Source organism: Aythya fuligula, chromosome 2, assembly GCF_009819795.1.
Source record: "Aythya fuligula isolate bAytFul2 chromosome 2, bAytFul2.pri, whole genome shotgun sequence".
Taxonomy (NCBI): Eukaryota; Metazoa; Chordata; class Aves; order Anseriformes; family Anatidae; genus Aythya; species Aythya fuligula.
This window is the reverse complement of record NC_045560.1, coordinates 83,903,297-83,927,935: the sequence shown is the minus strand read 5'-3', so window position 1 is coordinate 83,927,935 and position 24,639 is coordinate 83,903,297. Positions and strand designations below refer to the sequence as shown.

The window sequence follows — 24,639 nt, the reverse complement described above, 5'->3', positions numbered from 1 at the left end:
CAGATTACATAGATTTTCATTTACAGATGTACTCAAAACAAGGCATTGCAATTCAGATTCTCCTTGAGTCTCTGGAGATTGACAGAGGTTGCAGATTCCTCACTGCAGGCCCTTATGAAAACCCTGTTTTTATCAGTGTATTTCACTTCCTCATAGCATTTCCATTTTTTTTTTTGTTATACCTCAGTTACTTTACCCAGGTTCTTCTAGTAAAAAAAACAGTTGCTATGGAAGCGTTTCTCAAAGAGGAACCTTTCAGTATTTCAAGAAGTACTGGATGGGTATTAACACCATTTAATTTCATCACAGTTGGGCAGCCCAGTTCTCTCAAACCTTTGAGCTGGGAGCCTGTACTGAAACCATTTGCTCTGTGTAATTGAAGTCTTGAAAACGTATCACTGCAATAAGGTTCAGTTTGCCAAATTCAAAAATTTGAGCTTAGTAAAGTTTTTCAATATTTGTCCAAGCCCTCTGCTACCAAGGAGAACAATGAGATAAATGAAGAAGTGAAAAGTGTTGGGGGGGATTATGGCAGAAAGAAATTTCTGAAAAAAAATATGGGAGAAGCCATACATGGTGCTAAGGGCAATGTTGAAAAGCAAGGAGCTACTAGGATAGAAAGCTGGTTTGCAGGTTTAAGTACCCTTGCAAAACCAGTCTTGAGATAGCTGGAAATTGAAATTCTAAGCTCCTTGGGGAGAAGCAACAAGAAGCAAGAAAATGTACATGTTTGAGGGAAGAACTAATATCATAACTTTCACCTTGGTGGGCATGTGCTTCACGGTACTTGAAGCAGGCAGTGAATGCTTCGCTACTGTTCAGATAAATTGAGCTGCTAGAAACATTTCCTGCCCATATTTCTTCCCTCGCTGCTAAGTGCCTACTCAAAGTGATTCACACCTTCATCTTGCCAGATTTCTGGACAGGTCATTTAGACCTGATAGGCTCAGCTCCCCATCTGCAAAACTGAGATAATGATACTTCTCCACCCAAGAGAAACACTCCGAGGACAGATGCATGAGGAATACTTAGAGGCTGTGCTGGCAGAGTCCATATGACATCTTAAGGCAGGAACTTTGTGCCCTCTCCAGAACTAACAAACGAGAACAGCTTTATGTAGACAGGATGCACAATGAACGTGGGATTGAAAGGCTCAAGGTATTATGTTTACTTCTAAAATACCCATTTGCTATTATTTTCCCAGTACTTCCTTCAGGCTATGGTGGCACTACTGAAATAATTATCTTCCTGCCACCTCAAATCAAGAAAGCTGACAGGAAGCAGGAGAAATTTTTGTTTTCCCTCATGCCCACCACCAAGTTAAATATTTTTTATTACTGAGGCAGCTGCTGCAGGAGTTATCCTTCCTTCCCCAGAAAAGACAGAGGGAAGGAATCTAACTGGGGCAGCTGTCACACGGTAACACTTCACAAAAAAGCAAAGGAGAACTGATTATGATGCACAGTTCCAGCCTGTTTTCTAAGAGACGGAGGATGAGAGGTACAGTTATGAGCATGGCTTTGGAAAGGAGCTTTGCAGAACACCACCACTATCAGGATTTCATTTTCAAAGCCAGTGCTACTGATTTGCATTCTGAAAGGCACAGATGCAGCCAGGGGAAACGGTGGCCTTCTGGGATGTACTGACTAATTAAAACAAAACAAACAAATAAAAACAAAACAAAAGCTGGCCCAGGAATGAAATCCTGAGCTACCCACAACTCTCATTCCATTCCTCACAGTCACCTCTCTCTGCATGCCTTCCATGGACGTCCAGCTCTCCTGATGCTTACTGTCCCCGTTAGCTGCATCTAACCACACAGGCTGGCTCCTACCACTGACGGTCGGCACCTAAACTTCTCAGCAGTAACAGCTTAAGGGCACGCAGCACACACATCCTTTCTGTGGGAATTCAGAAAAATTTAACACCATACTGTGCAATGGAAGGAATGTAAACTGTAGCTTATTATCTTTTCTTTGAATGACCTGATGACATTATGTATTCTGTCTACAGACAACATGGAAGCTGCTACTGAAACTGCTGAAGTGTACTGCTGATGTTCATTAGCAGTTTGCCACTTATTTCTCAGAGTAAAAGAACAGAATGTTCCCTAGAGCCGGGGCATAGACAACATAACCAAGAGACAAACAAGTATGTTGAATCTGAAGCAGTGGTTACACTTTATTAGATCTGTCAGTAATTCTGTCACTCTGCAGGAGGCACCATCAGAGCTTGTGCAACCCAGCATCTCTGCACCATTAATCCTGCCTAACGAGTACAAGGTGATAGGTGTTGTAACCAAGAAACAAAATCAAATATAAAAATCTACATTTAATAAGCACCGTGGAGTTTATTCAGACACCCTCAAGGATGGAATCGGGAGCCAACCGAAGGATGGAAATCTTATCAATTGTGTCCTAAATGAGGCCTGACCCACCAGGTTAAATAATTTCTGCAGAAGCACAGGTGATGCTGTGTACTCTGACACTTCTATGACAGAAATGAGAACTTTTTTCACATACTGTAGTAGGAAAATCATAATGGAAATTCAGGCATTGTAAAATGGGATGATGAAAAGATGTTAAGATTTTTTATTTGTAGCATTAATTACCACATTGAAATTAGCAATCAAATAGAATGAAATCAGAAATTGAAAAAAATCAAAAAAGCCATCCATCTTCTCTTTAGCATATTAAATAGGATAGTTTAAGGGGAAGGAATCTCCAAATGTTCCAGATTGGTACTGTTTGAAAGCATTTCTGTATTTCTGTAAAAAACAAACCTGAATTTCATAAGGGAAAAAGCTTGAACAACCTTAAAAATACTGGATTTTACTCTAGTGAGCAAAAAAATTTACCACTACCTGAACATCCTACATCTAACATACATCACATAGCATGATATCAAATTTCAGAAAAAAAAAAAAAAAAAAAGCTTCAGAAGAGGATGCTGTCTATCTCTCCAGCATGCTTTTCCACTTTCCTTTCGAAGCCTCAAGAAAATTTGAAAGCAACAACAACAAAACCATCCTTCTCACTACATAAAATACAAAAGAAATCATCAACAGTGTCTAAGAAAATTCAGTAAATTCTGACTTCTTCATGGGCAGCCCTACACTAGACTGGATGGAGAACAGAGCGCAGCTGATGGTAGGATTCTGCCCTACAATTTCACATCTGTACACGGAGCATTTCCTGCAAGAGCATTCATGGCTGAGAGTAAAATCATCAGGAACTGTAACAGGAAACCATGCCTGCCCCAGAGAACAGACTACATAATATCGAATAAAGCTATTCATACATTACACACATCCAGGAGTCTTTGAAGTGTTTTGTTACAGCAAGGAAGATGGTAATGAAACAAGAAGTTACTGATGAAGCTACTGACACACACCACAGACCTGTGCTTGTAAGGCCTGCATAGAGTTTGAACAAAAAATATCAAAAGATGCAAACCTGTGACCAGTTCTCTGATTTCCAAATCTGTAGTCTTGCGGAGTAACCGTACTAATGCTGGGATACCACCACAGTTTTTCAGAGCAATTTTGTTGTCATCATTTGCCTTCCCATATACCAAGTTTCTCAAAGCTCCACAGGCACTACGGTGGACTTCTGTCATCCGATGGTCCAATAGGTCCACCAGTAATTGTATTCCGCCTTGTCTTCTTATCTGAAACAGGCCAAAGTGATAACCATAACATTAGGGAATAAAGACCAGCATTACATATGTTACCCCCATTTACTTAAGGTGTGGTTTATGCAAGCTATGCTCCAGTAAAGGTATGATGGCAGCCTTGCAAAGCTGCTCTGTTACACCCATTTGAATCCTAGTATCATTTTTTCAGAGGCAATTTAACCATACAATGACAAATTTAAACCTCTGAAAAAAACAGCCAAAAGTGTTGCTTCAGCAAGATTTCTCATGGTCCAGCAAGGTTTGCCTTGGCAAGGGTTTCTCTTGTGCTGGAGCAACATCATCTGCTTCAGAGTGCAACACGTCACAAGTTAAAGATAATAGGCACTGTAGGAAAAGACCACAAGACTACTGCAAATTAAAAACAAACAAACAAACAAACAAAAAATCTCAATTCAATAACGTTATTAGGAGTCCCTCCTTTTGCATTTAATTAGTTGGAATGTGTGCAGCTACTATAGTACCTGTAAGGATGTTGTACCAACAAAACTGGGAAAAAAAGTCTTACAAGTGAAGTTGAAAGTCAAAAATGAGGAAGACTGCAGAAACAGAAAGACAAGGATGATGGACAAATCATGGAAAGTTCATTTTATTAAGTTTGAGGGTTACCCTTACGTGATGTAGGAGAGAAGTTTTATTCATTCCTAAGGTGGCCTATGAAGTAAGTTTCTAATGTAATATCTCATATAAAATATCATTCTACAGGAAGAACAAAAATATTTGAAGCAGATGATCAAGGATGTCAAGAATTTCAAGAACAACTTATTACAAAATATTTTGCAGCAAATCCAGCTTGAGGGTACTCTGGTACTACCTGCTCTAAAAACAATAATCAAACCCGGATCTAATTTTAAGAAACCAGACTGACTTGTAGCTAAGATCCAAGGAGTACTAAGTTCAAGTGAGTTAGAAAGACATCTGTCAAAAATTTTCTCACTGCGTGGGTTGTTGTTGAAAGCTCAAAGCAAGCCAGGCACTTTACCTGGCCATTTTACTACCTCTACTAATATTCTGCCTAAGACAACATAGAGGAGGCAGCTATAGAGTATTTTCAAAACTGCAGAGAAAGGTGAGACTTTTTTAGAATCAAAGTTTATGATGACAAAGTTTGGAAATTTTTGTGTAGTTGTTCTTGGCTGTGTAACTGTTCTTGGGCTTGTCTGCAAGGGTGAGGCTTGAGAGAAGGAAAAGGTTAAACAAACCACATTAAAATTTATTAGAAATTCATACTCTATCTGCTAACTTCAAAATATTGAAGTATAACTGATATATGGCATTTCATACACCTAACACAAACTTCACTGAAAATATAAATGGAAAAACGATTCAGACTTTGAGATTCCAAAATTGAGCTATACAAAGCTACCCACTGATCAAATAGAAGCTCTCTCTTTTCTTCTACCAGCTTATCTGGCATATTCCTATTTCTATAATAAATAATAGAAAGACCCAGTAATAGAGCAGTTTCGCACTTAAAAAGCAGATATACTGAGATGTTACCATATTAAATTATTATAACGTGTATACGTTTACAATACAGCTTTGGGCTAATCACCAAAGCGATAGCTACTATTTAAAGATGAACTAAAACATCTTCCCTTACGTAGTCACTCTATCATGTCCAGCCTTCCAAGCAGTACTCCAGTCACTTGACAGGCTGTGGCAGCCAGCGCCACACGGGGAGTGCAGCGCTGGGAATGGACATCGGTACGGTCTATCAGCTGCAGGCATAACACTGCACTGATCTATTTAGGAGCCTGTGTTTCCCCTGCTCAGAGAAATGGTGACACCCTGCAGTTCAGAAACCAGGAAAATAGATCAAAGAGAACATGTGCTGTGGCACAGATCACACCTTTACCACTGTTAATAGTGCATTGGAATCAGTTGCTCCTGTCCAAGCCAGGCATTAATAACCACATCTATCTGGGAGGAGTTTGGATGGGGGCAGCGGGAACTGGGGTGTTGTTTGTTTCCTTCCTTTTAGAATTTACCAACATTTAATCTTTGGATTAAAATACATTTGCTTCCTTGCTTAACCAGATTTTCAAAACCAAGCAAACCACATGAAGAGCCACCTACATGATAAAATAGATGACATTTACTGAAACAGACTAGAAACAAAAATTTATGCATCAGTACTACAAAAGGTGAACCAACCACTGAGCTTCACACTTATACCTCTGAAAAGAGACAAGATCTGATGGAAGAAAAATGCCATTGAAAAAAACACAAGTTGTTCTGGTATGATGAGTAATATCAGGAACGACAGAATGAAAACCCGCCTGCTGATCTTTGTGTTTTATATTTTTAAAGCACAATATGTTGAATGAATGTTTTAACTGCTTCATGGTTGGAAAAAAAAAAAAAAAAAAAAAAAAGATTATGTATGATGATAGGAATGAGAAAAAATACTAACCACAGAGCAAAAAGTCATAACGTATCTGAAGCAGGAAAGGGCTCAGCCACTGCTCGGCAGCAAGCTGTGCCTGTGCTGTTTTCCCACTCTTCCTCTTGGACACAGAGGACACCAGAGCCTGGTCCCTGCCCTGGTCCCAAGGTGAAAGCCGTTTTACATCTCCTAGTGACCAGCCAAGTGACAGGTTTTGTTGTCCTCTGCTCCTTTCAAAGTGAAAACACCTGCTTCTGCCACATTTAGATGCTATTTCTGAGTTGTACCATCCCTTTTCAGCCATGGTAACGCACAGCCCAGTTGTGTTCATCTCATGCAACTCATACTTTGACTAAACCTGAAGTTGTCAGTGGACTGAAGTGATTCAAAGATAGTTTCTTAAAAGCAAGGGAATTAAATATTCATCTAAAATGCATTTCTGTCTTGAAAAAAAACGTAATACAACAGAAATGAAACTGATAATATATAACACTTCACCTAACCTGACAAATTTTCTTAAATTCTACTGTAGAAGGAACCTACTGGTACCTGGGAAAGACAAGCTTTATCTTGCAAACTTCCCTTGAATTTCCAAGCTCAGATACTTGGCAAAGTAGCTATGTCATGCATGCAGCAAGGGAGCTCATTCCTCACCACTGGGAGCTCAGTTATTGATGCTGTTCTCTACCTGGACTACTCTGTTACTTTGTTTTTGCTTTTCCAACAGCCAATTATTTCCTAGAAGTCCCACCACATGTTTGTATTTCCATCACATATGATATAGCTGATTAATACTATATTCTCCAGCATGTTTAACTACTACTCACAAATCATGAGACTGCGATGAACGTTACCAGAACCTGTTCACACTTACAGAAACTGAGGCAAAGAAAAAAATTAAATTATTTCTTCAGGTCCTTTATGGAGTTACAGCTGCGGTCTGGAGGAGAATAATTCTGACCTACTGAGTCTCTTTGGGCAGATTCTCTGCAGAGCTAAGCTGTCATGGCTCCTGTGAGCTCAACAGAGCTACTGCCAGATGTCTTTGCCAAGAATACTCGGATGGGTGGATAAGCAGCAATTTACACCACTGGGGCATCAAATCCCACTCCTCCAGACAATTTTGATAGGTACTTTTGCCTCTCTCCTGACTATACAGATAGAAGGTTTCTTACTGCAGTACTTATGGACACATTAGTAGCTACGGCCTTGCTACATCTGGAGGAAAGGAAAACAGAATATAACAAAGCCTACTTACCTTCTATGACCACATGATCAGCATAGTACCAAGTTATCAAGGAATACAGAAGACAAACTCTGTTCTCACACAGGTCAATTCCTGAACAGTCACTTCTGAATTCAGAAGAATTACTGTCTGCTTCTGCAGCACATCTAAGCTCAGCCACTCATATAAAAGTTCATTCCCCCTTGAATATATTGTCCCTTTTTTAACCCGACAAGAGGATCAGACAACATGTCAGATCTACAATATGTCCAAAGTACTACAATATGTCAGAATCAATGCTGATATACTTGATTACTGTATGATTTTAGCATATAAATTATTTGATAGCTTGTTTTTCTAATTTGATATAAAAGATTACATGGATTTGTGGAAAGAAAAGAATAGTAGGACATGAAGGATATGCAGATACTTGGAATGCAAAGACACCTGTTTTGTGAGAACTTCTGGTTAATGGTTGTCCAGCATAAAAACAGAGGTGAGATGGGAGTGGTAATAAACCATGCTCTCATTTGCAAACCCTGCAAACAGGAGACAGTACCAAAGACCAGGTCTAAGGTCACTGGCTGATGACCAAAGAAACCACTCAAAGGCTCGACAGAGGTTCGACCAGAGCTTTCTAAGTGGTAAGTATATAACTGAGGTTAGTATATACTGCACTATGCCTGAAATTTTAACTGGGTTACATGTTCAGCCTTACATGTTTGCTGACGAGAGGAATCACCAGCTGGCTCCTTAACCTAGTCTAAAGGAGAAGCGTCTACCTTTTGATGCAATGCCATAACATGTCCTGCTCCGTTTCCAAGCAGCAGGTGGAGTTTGGTCCCAATGACTTGGAACACTACTACAGCCAGGAGGTAGTTATGTGGCACTCAAGCACTACTCGAATCCAACAGAAATACTGAAGTCTGTGGATCAAATACAGAGCCACATTCAAAAAATACCGAGGGACCTCTCCCTGGGTATATTTAGCTCCCTTTGGGAAAGATGACTGGATCTACAGCTTTCGGTATCTTCTTGCTCTGTTTTACACTGGTTAAATATTGCCTTTACTCTTTTTGAGAGTGCTCTAGTCAAAGAATACTTTCTGTGCTCTAAAAGCTGTCAGAAGGACAATTTATGAACATGAGACCCCCAAGGGAAAAGCATAAAAAAAAGTGTAAGTATTGTAGGATATTTTGCAGCCTTCTTAATTTCCCTGTTATTTTTCATGATAAATACATGCTGAAGCTTGTACAAATCGTAACACAGCTTGAAACTGAATTATTGTCAAGTGTAAGCAGTAACAGCATTACAGTCCATGACCTTAATTGACAAAACATGCTACCTGTCACTGATTCAGCACAGAAGCCATGCTGTTCCTTCAGGCTCTCTATTTAAAGTCTAACAATTGGATGTGAAAACTCTACTGGCTTGCTTCCCTGGGGAAGAGGAAGGTTTGCCCTAAAAGCGAGGATAACCAGGACTGTCAGCTCAAGCAGAACGCCTGCTTTGACTTACAATCAAAAGTATTATTTCTCCTACTTAAAAGGAGAGATAACTTTTCAAATGTGAGCACAATAAAGGTGAGTCATCTTTCCATGTATCAAAGTATCAGAAAAACAGCCCTCACATTTGGCTGTTGCTTATGGCAGAAGCAAAGTCAAAGCAAATAGGAATTAGGTGTTTTTGCTATTACTACTGTTTTGAACTCCAATGAATGCTGAAATAAAAAAATATTCTATTCCTCCCAGCAGTAAAGAAGAGAAAGAAAAGACTCTCTTTCAATTGTTGCATAATGGAAATTGCCTCTTCCATCCATTAAAAAGCTGTAAAAATCAGAACTAGAGACACAAAAAGGAAAGAAAAGTAAAACTTCAAATTTTAACCAGTTTAGCCAAAGACTGTTAGGTAATGAAGCATTCCAACAGCCTAAAAATATTGCTGTGGTAGAAATCAAAACACCCTTCCTCTTCTATTTATACTTAGCAAGTGGGCATCTGAGATATTGTTCAAATGCTGCCAGTAGATATAACTTGAACATCCTCTTCTGTATTGAATTCTAACTACCATGCTTCACAAAGTAAAATATAATGGAAACAGAGGTGGATTAAGAATAGGTGACCAAAAAAAAAGAAGTGTGTTTCTAAAATAATATCTTGTTGGGAACAGGAGATTGTAAGTGCTCAGCCATTATGAGCACCACAGTCTTAACGCAAAGATTAATTCATGGCTAAATATTCACTTTCAATATTCTTTTTAACAATTACTTTTGAATAACTCTTCATCCAAAGGAAGTTAAAAAAAAATAATAATCTAACAGTCAAGCCTTTTAAGACTTCACATATATTAATTGTCAGCTTAATTGATATAACACACTTCATCCACCACTTATTCAGTGACATTTCCATTATTAAGAAAGCATGTCAAAGTGTAAGTGTTTAAACGTGTAAAATTATTTCCAATGCCACTGTGTTACATATGCAGCAATTGAAAAATAATTGACTGTTAGCACTGATAATGGTATATATTCAATAGACCCCAAATTAAAAGCACAATTCATTTGAAGACTGGTTGTTGAAATTTATAGTGATCATTGGTTTTAATGTATATAGATGCTGGGAGTGGTTTTCCAACTAGCAAAATGAGTGCTTATGATTTCACACACAAATGGATTCCCAGCAATTCTGCTCCATGGATGAGGAAAGGCAGAACCAAATGCCAAAGGCATTTTGACAATGACAGGCAGTGCAGTATTTATGAGATATTCCTTGACTACATATAACCAGTTTAGCACACTGGTACCTCCTTACAGACCGGTGCTACAGGCCAGTCGAAGAGGCCAATGCCCACACAGCAGCTTGGTCACACTGACCAGTTGTATATAGTATCCATAACATTATTACATATCTATTTTTTGTATTTCAATCCGAAATCCTTTCCATGAGAACTTTCCATTACTTACTATTTGTTTACCTTATTAAAAACAACTTTCATCTAAGAAAAAAAACACTTTTTTTTTTTTTTTTTTTTTTTTTTGGAGAAGGGTTTGGAAAGTTTGCAGCCTCACCGGTAACTGTTAAGACCCCTCCAAAAGCTGATTCCTAAAAATTAGAATGTGTTTGAATGGGAGAAAAATCTTCATCAAAATAGGATAAGGGAATAATATTCAGGACAATAATTCTCTTAAGATAAAATTATTGGTTCGAACTACAATTCCTCTTCACTATTTCTTTTGAAATGCCTATGGAGCAGCAGGTAGACAATGCAAAGTCCTTACATTGCAAACACACATGAGATTTATTACAGACCAATTTACCTGCAACATCATAGAGTGATTTAGTCTCGTTAGCAAAGCAATTTGCTACAGGTTTTAAAAAGTGCTGAGCAATTTCAGCTTAAAATAGAGTGGAATGTTATGCAAATTGCTGCATTAGCTCAGAAGTCTAATTTGTTTAAGGAGTCTAAATCAAGGTTTGGATCTTGGTTCCATTTAAGAACAGTTTTGCAGAACTGTCATTAAGGACTAGTTAGATCAGACACCAAGGTGACATAAAGCTGCCAACAGGCATAATTTAACTAAATTCAACCACTGGTACATATACAATGTTCTGCTTTAAGTTGAATAAGAACTGTTCTCCACATGCTAAACTGCAGCACGTGGAAAAAGAGGGGAACTTCTTTCCTGTGTTTGAAGAAATCACGTTGTTATTTGGGGAAATGGTTATGTGACACATGACTCAAAGCACAGGGTCCATACTCAGAAGTTTTCCATCTGGGAGTGGATATTTATTTCTGTTACCAAATATACATTTGTTTTTCCCTGTGTTTCTCTTAAGTGACCTCTTTAGATCCTGGGATCTATATGTGGGGTCAACACAGACACAAAAATGTGTTCCGACAGAAGGAGACTCAAAATTATGTTCTAAAATTGCCCTGAAAAAGTGCTGCCTCCTCAGTCAGTAAGCCTTAATGTATTCTATACTGTGATGCAGTTTGTTTTTCACCCTCAGTAGGAAGGCTATGCCTATTATAAAATCAAGCTTTTAGCATGATTTTGTTTTTTACAACTAAGAAAACTCTATGGCTAGGTACAAGTTACCTACAGTAAAGCAGTTTACCTCAATACTCATTGCAAATAGTAATTTGTAGGCCCATGCAAGAATCCTATCCTAAAACTAAACATCCAGTATTAATAGGATTATCCAAACAACACTCCTATCTGCAGGCACAGGGCTGACCTAAAGTCCAAGCCTGAATGTGAAGGTATCAGGAAGACAATTTTCAAGCCCCCTCTCCAAAGCAGCATCTCCTAAAATGAACAGATCAATAATGACTTGCATTAACCAGGCTTTTCAGCTTTTGAATCACTGGGGGTGTGTGACTCAAACACACACATATTAGGCAAGATACAAACAAGCCAAAGCCCCCAGAAAGTATTGAAATTAATTGCTTTAAATTTGTGGTCTCTCTGTTTTGAAACAGTTGAAAAAGACGATATTAAAGAAGGTTCAGCAGCATGCATTCAATAGATAATGCAACAGCAATATTAATTTAGGATGCAAAAGTCATAGACATTACTCAGGCGGTGATCTACCACTGTCTGAAATTAAATGAAAAATGATGATTAATGCCAAGGGTTTGGATCATTTACTTTCTGGTATTAAAAAAGAATTAAGCATCTCTTTGAGTATGAAGGATTACATTTATTCTTGGGAAAAATAAATCAACATATATACTTCACCTAAGAACATCCCGTTAACTCCTATGGCCAGATTCCTTGTGAAGATAAATATGATACAGAAAACTCAACACTTTCCTTGCAAAAAAAAAAATTAGATTCTTTAGACAAATGAAGTAGGTCAGTAGTTCAAATACTCTAACAAACAGTACCAGAGAACATAACCATAATGTCAGATGAAAATTTGTGAAGTGGCAATTAACTATATTCAGTTCAGCATATTACTAGTGGGATTTATTCAACATAAACACAAATACGATCATGGAACAGCGGTCACATATAAGACCACAGACAATTCCTTTTTTTTTTTTTGTGTGTAAGGACAAACATCTGACATTTCAACTCTAATTGAAAATTGAAAAAGGTACATATTTGAGACATGCTGTATCCATCTCAGGCAGTTTGCCTCACAGAATAAACAACAGACCATTACTTCTCAGATTAAAAATACATTTACAAACAGTTATTAGATCAAGTATCATACTGCCACCTGATGACCTCTGCTCCCATGACATTTTCTACTGCAATTTAAACAAAAAGTATTATCTTAACTGATACATTTATCTTCCAAATAATCTCTCAGTCACATGAGAATTTTCTGTCTTATCTAAGATATTTGGGGGATAGTTACTGTCTCAAAACCTAGTTAATGTATTCTCACAACATGTCCCTTTGTAAGAAAGGTTTGCTAATACTCTTGATATATAGAAACTTGGGCAAGTAAAATTACATTATTTGCCTGAGGTCACAAAGGAAGGCTATGGCACAACTACTACTATAATGTGTAATTCAAGAGTTCTAATACAAAGCTGCACTACATAACCTTTCTTACACTTCCCCACTTACACTGCTATTACAAACAGAGTGAAAATCAGCACAAGCATCTGTCTCTTTCTCATCTTATAGACTTCATAATGCTCACAGTTCAATATACAAAATTTTAGGTATACATAAACACATGCTTGTATGGGTTTGATTTTTTTTTTTTTCCTTTGCCTTGGTCAAGTTCCTTTTCTCTTCTGTGTCTCACAACTTTCTTCTGATGCGCCATGTACCACAGTATTAGGCATTACTTTCATTTATGGTAGACTACCTCAGTGTTTCTGCTATGATATGGCTTTGGAAACAAGACTGTGAATTGTGGCAATTTTTCAGTTGTCTTGGACATAAGAATAGCAAAATAGCAATTTCAAACAACAAGAAAACAACCCCAAACCTGTAACACTTGTGTCTGGAGTACAAATTATGTCCCTTTCTTTAGTTCCTTGCTTGGTTAACCATGTATCTGCAATATGTCTGGGGAAGTACCCAGCCAGATCCAGCAGCGCTGGTGACACTGGTGAGCAGTATTTCCCATCTGCTCTTCAGCAACTACAGTGGCAGCAACAGCTCAGATGTAATGGTCTGACTCAGACCTGTTAAAGAAGGTTCAGAATGGGTATTACAATCCTTAGTTTTTATCCAGATTTATAAATCCTTAATTTTTATACAGGTAAGTATGCAGGAACAAATCAAACTTCTTTGTGAAACTAAGAAAGTTACTATATTCCAAATAACCTGTCAAACCACGGCTCACAGATCTAATGTATTTCCTCTTCTGCCTGAACCGAGGCCTGTACAAGACACCGGCCTTAAAAACAGCAGCCTTTTATCGTTCAAACAGTACTTTTCTGGGATGAGGAGAAGGGAAGAATCAGGCCCATGATCAGTACAAAATGCACTGTCATGCTTCAAACTTCTGAATGGATGATTTTTATACCTTGCTTTTATTTCTCTTGGTTACGCTTTTATTTTCTTTGCGGCATGAAACAAACTCTTCTCTGAGCGATGCCTGTGTGAATCTAGAACAGCAGGACCAACTTCAGCATTTAAGTTTACTTCAAGATTACTTAGACTCTTTGGTTCAAGTACCTTCAAACATTTTTTTTCAGTGGCTGGATAGATAGGTAGTAATTTTAATCTCAGAGCCTTAGGCATCCTCGTGACTCTAGAAACTGGTGCTTTCTGCTGCAACTGCTCTCAATAGTTAAGTGACAGCCACCTCTGTATTTTTAAAAACATTTTGATGATCATCTGATGGTCTTTACATTAGATGCTTCATTTGATGTAGCTTTTCTATCAGGACTAACATTGACCTTATTGAAATCATTTTGCTGCCAACCTTTTTACTATAGGTATCTTGAGAAAGCATCAAATTACAGATATTGATATTGATCTCCTTTATTTATATACAGTGTGTATGAAGTCTTACCTTGGCTTGTTGCGTGATGAGAACAGTAATAAAAAAGTATGCTCTATAACAGGAAAGTAATCTCCTCCATTCATACACTGGCCTCATAAATCAGAGAGGCAATTGGCAGAAGGGTTATGTATGGACAAAAATCCATGGAATGTACACTAGAACATTATGCTTTTTCAAAAAGCTGCAGATGTATTTAGTGCCCATTCACAATGTGGGAACACCATATTACTTATGTCAGATGACGCTGCCTTTCAATGTGCATTACTTTTCCTTCCTACAGCCTAGTATTTTCAAATACAAAAGATAAAGCTTTTACAAATGTTTCAATGCAACCAGGACAGTTTTCCCAGGCCGATGAGAGAGGTTTAAGGAACACCGCAATGTTCTTTCTGCACCTGCTGCAAGCCGTAAGACGTAGCATGAAGGCATTCATCTTCTGCACACAATACCGTTTTTTTTTCTTTCCTCCTAATGACATGAAAAGCATTGTCACCAGATGTTCACATCTGAATTTTCTGGCTAATTGAATTTATTGCCTAAAATTCTCTTATACAAGGTTGCTTATTCAGAGGCAAACTGACTACTTAATAGCATCATAGAAAAACATATCTCAGAGGTACTTCTGGGAAGAGTGGGCAAAACTGGCAAAACTCTCATCTGGAGAGGGAATAATGGGGTGGCGTTGAGGGAGAAACAGGAAAGTAGTATAAAGTGGGGTGAGTGGTAAAAATCCTGATACATGTTCTCAATATTAAGCCCATCATTTTGCAAAATAATAATGTTTTCAGTCACTTTGTAAAGTCATTTGATCGAGCCTCTTTGAGAGATGAAAACAATGCAACTGTGCAAAATAACTGAAAACAGAAAGTATGCAAAGTGCCTAAATTTTGCTTATCTAGCAATAACTCAAAAAATAACTGCAATTAACTACAATTAGATTTTCAATTACATTTATGAAATCGTATACTTTTATTTATTTCTGAAACCATGTCACTTCACAGGACTGATGTTTTACTCCCAGTTGAGGCTGATTTGCAAAAGGAATAATTTCAAAATGTGAACAAAGCAAAGCCAAAGCATTAATCAAGGTCCTTAGCACTGCAGAGGAGAACAAAGACGAGAACTGATCCTTGCTGATCTGCTACTGTTTTGCAGAGCAGCCTTCAGTCTGCATCCTAACTCTTCTATTTTCTGTTTTAACCAAATGGTACTCTGGTGGGGCTTGTCATTAACTTGTTTATTTAACAACTGTAATATTTTCCCAGTTGTATCAAGTGAAATATGCCAGGCACATGGTAAATTATTATTATAATTCCGGCACAATATCCTGACAATGAAATTGAGAGTAACCATGGTTAAATGACCACTGAGGTACCCTAGAGTGTAAAATGCCACTCTGTACAGAAAGTACAGGTTGTGTACACGCAGTACAGCACTCAGTGACATTCATTAATACTTGGTCTAATTGCATGTAAAGACTGTGCACAAAGCAAAGACATGCACTCTGTTGTCGGAAAGGATAAATGTCACAAAGCAGTATTGCATAAACTAACTTGTGAAACTGATCAGAGAAATGCATTCATAAATGCTTTTGAAAGTAAGATGACCAGTTTAATTCCCTCCTCCTAAAAGGTGGGCTCATGCTTTTTTAAAAACTTAGAGTGAAAAGGCCTGTCATTTTACAGTGAACCATGTTTCTGGAATTTATTAGCAAGAAGAACAGATTGATATATTCTGATAAGCATTATTTAGTAACTAAAGCGAACTCAGCATTGCACTTTAGATTAGAAGAGACTTAATTATAACACTTTAATGCTCGTGAATGGAAGTATATTCTTTATTATCATTACTCTAAATAATAATATTTTAAGCCCATTATCAGTATAAGCAGTCTTAAGAACAATAACACAGACTACTGTGTTTAGACCAATAAAGCCACTTCTGCCTCATCTGTTTCAGTTTTGTATTAAAGAGGGAAAATGGTCAGTCAGAGGGCTGTGATACAGAGGGTGAGTTAGTGCTTCTTTTTTATCCACACAGTTCAACTAAAAGAGGAATGAGGGTATCAGGGAGACAGCACAAAGGGACATCCAAAGCAGACACCTAAAACTAGTGCTAAAGTCACTAAAATGCTATAAACTGTACTCTCCTGTACATATATCAATAGAGATGGGCTTGAAGTACAGAAATCATTGTTATACTCTGGAGAAACAGACCAATTACATCTGCCTTCCTTAACACAGAAATACATCTTAAACCACTGACTACTGGAATAAATAAAATGGAAGGGAGCAGAGAGTTTGTGAGAGGTTATGTAGTTCTGCAGAAAGGATCAAACGGGGCTAATTAACAAAAAACAAGAACCACCAACAGCAAAAAGCAAAGGCTGCTTTTAAGAAAACTTCTCATATGGAAAGAAGGAAATAGGTGAGACAAGTCATAGTTTCTATATCTGAGTGATGAGATCTTGATCATAGGAAGAAAAAAATGTGTAATTTCTAAAAACCTAACAAAACAGAGGAGTTGGCTGCAACATGTTCCAGACTTGTGCTTTATCAGTCTTCCAGTAAGACGGAGGTAAATATGTCTTCAGTCCCTACATCCCACTCTAAATTAATGTGACTCAGAGAATGGCACAGGAGCCACTGGGCCAGGCAAACAGGACAGATCAGGATCACTGGGATGCAGCCTTGCACCCTTCCCTCCAGCCCGTGTGAAAGGGAAACAAAAGGGATTTTGGCCCTATACAAGAGCCTGCTGCCAGTAAGGATCCAGGATTTTGTGCCCAGCCACACTGAGTGCAAACCTCTGACGCCTCCTTTGGGCAACTTTCCACCTCCTGAAGCTGCCATGCATGAAGGACATACCTAAGCACTGAAACAGAGGCATGGGATAAGCCTTTCACACACTCGCTGCTCAGCTAGGGAACTCCTCTGCTCTCACAGGCGTCCGTATCAAAGAGAAGGATCTGGCATTTCAGCACCATTTGGGTATTTCACAAAAGTACCTTGAAAGCAAGCCAAGTGGGAAAACCCTCACAAAACTTTTCAACCTGAAACTGCACAGTTGTCTTATCGACAGGTTGTTGCTGCCAACTTATCACCCTTGAGAATAGTAAAATAAAATAAGTAGAATAAAATTACCATCCTCATTTTACAGGAGAGCCCATGGTAATACACAGCTAAAAATGAACCTAGGGCTTGAACTTCAGTCATATGCTTTCACTATAAGCTGATTTATTTCAGATATACTCTGGTATACATGATTACCTCATCTGTATCTCATTTATGACATTTTCTCATATTCTCCCTATCTTTCTCTTCTATCTCTGTCTACAAGGAAACATGTAGAAAAAGTATGCACTTGTAGCAAATGTTTTAGAGTCTCTGCAATTTCTCATTACTTTTCAGTATAACCTATGAGATACTTCTTCCATTTAAATTAAATGCTGTGTCTGTATCATCTTTCAGGAAGAGATTAAAGGAGTTTATATTGTGTCTCTAATAGAAGCCTGACAGTATTACAACTGGACAAGCCAAATTCCAGCCTTTAGTTAAAGAGATATTAAAGGAAAGGCAGGAGAAGAAGATTATTGGAAGGCAAGGATGATGAGAGTACCTCCGACCTCTCCACAGGATCCTTCATATACTAAGGACTAATGAATTCTGACAATGTTTGCTAGCAGACCTAGAAGTCACACCACATGAACCATTTGTCCATCACCCAAAACTACATGTTGTGTACTCCCTGGGACAAAGCCCTTCTAGAGAAAGGCACGTAAGTATCCTTGACCATCATGGGTCTGGTGGCACTATGGGTGATATCAAAGTTAGTACAACAATGCAATTACATGAACTACCGAAGTAAAAGATATATAGGAGAGAATAAAATATATCCTGGAAGATGACGAACTAACTTACATTATACAACAAGATGTTTTTCTTACACTGTTTATGTTCATCAGGGTGGTGAGGGAACAGGCTGCCCAGAGAAGCTGTGGATGCCCCATCCCTGGAGGTGTTCAAGGCCAGGCTGGATGGGGCTTTGGGCAGCCTGGTCTGGTGGGAGGTGTCCCTGCCCATGGAAGGGGGTTGGAACTGGGTGATCTTTAAGGTCCCTTCCAGCCCAAACCATTCAGTGATTCTGTGATTCATCTTCCATTTCAATCAAATGGGCTACTGTGCACTTACCAGAGTAGCGAATGAGAAAGAAAAAGATATATTTATCAAGCTCTCACAAATGACATCAACAGCAACATTATAAAAATAATGAGGATAAATGAGTTACTAAACTCATAGCCTATGCACACTGAATGACATATGAAAGAACAGTGGGACCTTGTTGAAAAGGTTCTGGGCATATTCTGAAGAACTCATAGGAGAAGATGCAGAAACACTTTTAAAGTTAATGACAAAATGAACGTGAATCATGGTTTTGAGCAAGAGAAAATGAACACTTTAGGCATGCAATCACTCATTTTTTGAACTCCATGCAGTAATGTCTGGACTGGTACTTTTCTTCTAAGACTGTGAAGTGACTATACAAGATAAACAGGAAACTCTCCAATGCATCAGGGTTTATTAGGGATGCAAGGGAAGGCTGCAGGCAGGACAGTTCAGCAGTTAGTGTTCTTGGCATCTTTGCACAGTTTTCCTGAGATAAGGATGTCCACGTGCTATGGCTTTGATAGCTAAAATTAATTTCCTAGCTTGCAGAAGGGAGTCATTGGTGCCAAAAACCCCAAGTGACCTGTTACACCTTTGCAGCTGATGGCAGGTTGCCATGTTCCATGAGAGTGAAATGGTGTTGGCGTGTGAAACTGCACAACTCAATCCTTTTATATGGCGACCTCATACAAAGGAGTAAGCTGTCATTACAGGAAGAAAAATTGCTGTAGAAGAATGAATCCTGTGTTTAATAGAATGTGCTCTTTTAAAGAAATGTTCTCTGCTGACTAATCTAAAATGCTGCTCTTTTCCTATATCCCATGTTTGTTCCTTTCTGGCATCCAGGGCTAACTACTCTGGCTCTGCACACAATCTCACTATTGTTGGTGTAAAAGCCCTCTCCTAAGGACAAAATGTAATCTGAAAGACCCTTCTTGTGCTCTTTTGCCTGATAGCTTTGCATTTGCCTTCAAATATCTGATCTAAACCCCTTTCCTCCTTTCCTTTTGCATTCTAGTCGCATTCTTCACTGTTATCAATGAAAGCCTAATTTACGTGATAAATCTCTAAAGCATTCTGAAATTCTGCCTTTCAGAATTATGATGCCTATCTATAATGGGCTGCCTCAGAATATTTACAATCTTTAGCGTTCTCCCTACCTATGTCCCCTTTCACGTATGCGAGATCTTCAGCTAGGACTGTTGTTTTATTCTGAAAAAAGAAAAACTATCAGATATTAGCAAAAATAATCAATGTTATTCAACTCTGCTCTAATACTAGTCTGTTGCACCACTTAAGCACCAAGCACTGGGCATACCAGTAGAGAATTAGAAATGCTACTGACAACAGCTGTAGTGATCGTCTTACAGCCAGCAATACTTAAGGAGATTCAGAAGTGGCATGTGAGGAAAACTTCCAGGTGAGACCAGCAGCTGCAATCATACTTTTAAATAAAGACTCAACTGTTTTGAGCTGAATAAAGCAGCAGCATCTTCAAGCAGTAACAACACCATATTTACCAAGTGTCACTGCTTATCACATTTACATAGTACTAGCATGTTCAGGGCTGGAAGGAGAAAAACGAAAATTCTAATAGAAATCTAAAACCTATTTCACTCCAGAAGTTTCCAGAAAGTTTATTTATTTTATTATTATTATTTTGTGTGTGAGTCTGCTTGAAAAAATAAATTACTTCCAACAGCTCTGTAGCCAGCCTGTAGCATCTTCACATGAACAGTTACCAACTTTGTCTGAAAGTCTTTTGAGTTAAAGTAGGGCTTTTGCAGATCTCATTGGTCTGAAAGAGCTGCTGCATAAAAGAACGAGCAGGGCTTTTACACTTATGCAGAAATAAAGATGCAATTAGAGTGATATCATCAAATTTAAAAGAAATCCTGAGATCAACATGTGGGTAGAAATAACACCTAACATAAAGAACACAATCAAGATTAGATGAAAAAGTTCTTTTCCCTAGCCGTACTTGGTGTTTTGGACAGAATTTCTTTTTCAAGGTTGTCTTCTATAGAGCATTTCTACTTCCTTTTCTTGGCGATGACAGAGAGGAGCAAGGGGTAGTTTTCCACACTTCAGCGACAGAAATTAAAATATTTTAGAACAGAAAAACATGTTAGTAAAACCCTAAAAGGTGTTAGCATATCAGAAATGCATATAGTCTCAGCTGCTGTTTTCCATTCCTATTTGCCTAAGTTTTAGTTGATGCTATGCTACTCAGAAGGAATATAAAGGCTTCAGACCTCCCATGTACATCTGGATGAATTTTATAACATATCACTAAACGCTCCTAAGAGTAGGACAAGTTTATCACTACACAAACACAAAACTGGAAGAATGAAAGAATGGTAAAGTTCTGATGAAAAATCATTAATCACCTTTTTGGTAGACAATATAGCATAAATCATGCTTAAAATAATAGTGAATTTATTTCAAAATGGTTATTTCCAGAACTACATGACAAAATAGACTTTCATTACAGAGTGACAATTTGATGTTCGTTAGCGATAAGTAAACAAATGCTACTTTTTTGTCAGGTAACTTCCAGAGTTGAAACTTTAACAACTACATTGCATTTCAAATTTCACACTACCACGGTCTAAATCGTTGCATAGTAATATTAATTCTCTGCGTGTGCATGATGACGTTCAAGGCTATGTTACACATTAACACTTATATAAACTACTGAATTCAGCCAATTTGCCTTCCCTCACTGACTGTCAGGATTATGAAACACCAGCAGTTTTCTTAATTTACATGTTCCTATGTTTGGCCTTTCTCCAGAGTTTGAAAGGCCACCAAGGCAGTTTTCTTTCTTTAGTCCAAGTTATTTGCTATGTTGGTATTCGGTGAAAGAAAAGAGTTTTCTATGCTTCAAAAGAATAGGAATTTTTCAGCTGTGTAATCCCAAACTCACATTTGGACTTCACAATTTCTTAATTACTAATTTGAAAATAGGTTGCAAGGAAAATAAAAATTAGTCCTGGAGCTTCTTTTCTATCCACCTGGCATTCAAGCTGGTGCATTTCCCTGTCATCATGGGTGGCACAACTAGAGCTACAACTACAACTATTACTTAGCATCTTCTTTCAGCTTGTATAATTCAGACACATCCTTAAGAGTTAGCACGTGCTTTGTCCATTAGGTTTAGCAGAACCACTCAAGTTCTGGCTGGGCAAAAGCCTAGTACGAATTTGGCCAACTTTGGGGTTGAGATCTGGTATAACATTCCCGTTATTGACAGAATTTTGATCTCCTCACAGGAAAGGCTCCTCAAAAAATTATTTTTCAGTGGAGAACCTAAGCAGACCTTAGGCATGCTATCTATCCCCTGGGGAAGCTCCTGATCCCAAGAAGCACACCCAAAATGTTTAGGTGTTTGGCTGAATCATGGCATAAACACAAAATGTACTTCTGGTTAAAAGCTATAGGGAGATAGATAGATACAGATAAAATAGCTTGGTAGCATTCCATGCTATAGTTTGAAAAGTTTCATAAAGCATTAGAAAATACGATGATACATATTTTTTTTGTCTTCTTAAAAAAATTCACAGTACTAGAAGTTTGAATGAATATTTATTCTCCAGTGAGCTGTTGAAAAAAATATGGATTTTGGCTTGTTTCCAAAGACAGTTTACCTATTATAGTGAGAAGAGTACATCAAAGCCCTGAATAATAGCAAATAAAGTGGGAAATCCTCATCTCATCTGCTGTCCTTTTTCAGAGAAGCACTGCAGAGAGCTGCCTTGTGTTAGCCTGTTTGATGTTGCTATATTCTGTGGTGGTTTTACCTTGCTAGGAAGCTGAACTCCACCACAGCCACTCTCTCACTCCCCCTCCTCAGAAAAGGAGGGGAAGAAGAAAAGAAAAAAAAAGCAATTCACTGGTTGAGATAAGGATAATTTAACTAAAGGAGAAGAAATTAATAAGGTAAAATTATTATTAATGGAAAACAAAATAATTTAACTAAAGGGGAAAGGAAACCTTTTATTGCTAAGTGTGACACCACATGGTATAGAATATCCCTTTGGTTGGTTTAGGTCAGCTGCCCTGGTGACGTCCCCTCCCCACGTCTTGCCCACCCCCAGCCTGGTGGCTCTGGAGGGCGTTAGAGGGAGTCCTGACGCTGTGCCAGCACTGCTCAGCAGCAGACACAACACTGGTGTGATACCACTGCTGCTCTAGCTGCACAGCACTGTGTGGGCTGCTGCAGGGAAAGTTAACTCCATCCCAGCCAGACCCAGGACAACTCTCACCCTCCCAGGTCATGAGTCCAAAGCTTACAAAGGCTGATGTCCTAACAGCATGGGTCACATTGACAACAGCTAGTCTTATAGGCGATTTTTCCCTTAATAGTTAGCAAGAAAAATCAAACCATTTTCTTCCCTCAAATGTGATAGCTACCTAAGAGCTCTCAATCTATGGCTAACAGGAGGAAGCACAGATTGTACAATGAACAAATTGCTCTAATCATTTAACTGCCTTTTCTCTGTGACTGATCAATTCCTTTACTGAGAAGCTAATTAGTGAACTAAGGATGGAGAAAAGAGTAGAGAGTGTGTAATGAAACTTTCAGCTGTACCTGTAACAGAGCTCTCTTTTCTTCTCTTTAACTTTTTATTATTATTGTTATTATTTCTGAGATGTTTGGGGTGATGTATGCACACAGTGCAGCTCTGCCAATGCCAACAGACAGTATGCTTACCTACTCACTTGGGAATTTCCCCGGCATGAAAAAGCCCCAAAGGGAAAGCTGCTGTGGTGTGCAGTGTGTTGAGTGTGAGGGTAATGAGGGCTAGCAAGCCAGCATCACTTCACAGCTCAGACAAACAAGTAATAGCAGATCTTGATCTCAGTTCACCTCTATATACCAGGCTAAGGGATGCCAGTACAGGCATGGATTTATGTGCACTCCACGTGTCCCTGATTAGCAGTATTTTTGAGAGGGCCAGGGAGGCAGCTGGGGCTGGTAACAGCTTCACTCATTCAATTTTAATTGACTCCTGTGTGTTTGTCAGATCCCTCAGTGCTGCCTTCTTTCTGTTTTAACTTGTGCCAAAAGCTGAATTCGTCCCATCAACCACGGGGAACAAGCAAGTAAGATGTACAGATCAGCTACAGGTACACAACAAAGTCTGTGTTGCCTTTTGAATTACATTTTAGGTACAATCTGCACTGAATTTCAAGATCATAGAACAACTATCACAGTTCAAGCTACAAACCCAGTGAAATTAATCTCTAGTCGCACAATTGTACATTAAAGCAGGCTTTGATTCAGGGTAAGTTTGTTTATTTCTCATTTTGTGTGCGTTTATATTTAGTGTCCAATCTTCTGTCTGTGAAAATCCTAACGAAATGCTTCAGTGGGATCAAGACTATACCACTAGCTGTTTAGAAACAACTACTGATAGTGTTTAAATGGTATGCAATCAATCAAAATACTCATAACCAAAACCAAAAAAGCCATCCAAATGAGTGATGATAATGTTTTCTGCAATCTTCCTTTCTCTAACAGTAACAAGTGACTTAAGTGAAACCTTGAAAAAATTGGTCCAGACACATATACAAGATTTCTGTTGTAACTCTTAAAAATACATATAAATAATGGTGGGGATAAATGGCAGACAGCATCACAGTTGAAAATAAAAGAATTACAGATCTTACCTCTGCTTTTATTTTATTGTCTCCAAAACAGAGGTGTTGTAAGTAGGCTGCAGCATTGGACTGTACTGAGGGAAATTGATGCTGTAACATCTGTATAACTTCTGGAAGCTCTGGATCTCGCCATCCAAACTCTCTGTGTGAAAACAAACATGAAAGATTCAGCAAAAATTCTGCTGTTAGAGGATAAATGTGGCAACAGTTTGGCCAGAAAGACAAAATACATGTCTAGGTAAAATCTTGATATTTTCTGCTACGAAGTGAAGATTCAATCAAATATTAAGCTATTTTTTCATTCTAAACTGTACTACCAAAAAAAAAAAAAAAAAGTTAAAGCTAGAATAGCTAGAGTAAAGATATAAATAGAATATTTATAGAATAAATAACTTTATGGAATTACATCTCTAAGCGCTAAACTTCCTTAAATAAAAAAGGCTATATAAAATTTAATATAAGAACAGAAAGATCCATGCTTACACCATTATACTGTCTCTATTAAAATTCAAATATGGA

General features: G+C 38.2%; 1 protein-coding gene across 7 annotated transcripts in view; it reads right to left on the bottom strand.

The window, feature by feature from the left end:
• Positions 1 to 24,639, bottom strand: part of CTNND2 (catenin delta 2) — a 641,797-nt gene that overhangs the window by 142,256 nt on the left and 474,902 nt on the right. For all 7 annotated transcript variants that reach the window (XM_032182073.1, XM_032182078.1, XM_032182072.1 and 4 more), the window contains 2 exons: positions 24,130 to 24,262; positions 3,456 to 3,669 (listed from right to left, as the gene is read on the bottom strand). In XM_032182073.1, coding sequence (XP_032037964.1) covers positions 3,456 to 3,669; positions 24,130 to 24,262 — 347 coding nt within the window. The remainder of the gene's footprint in view (positions 1 to 3,455; positions 3,670 to 24,129; positions 24,263 to 24,639) is intronic.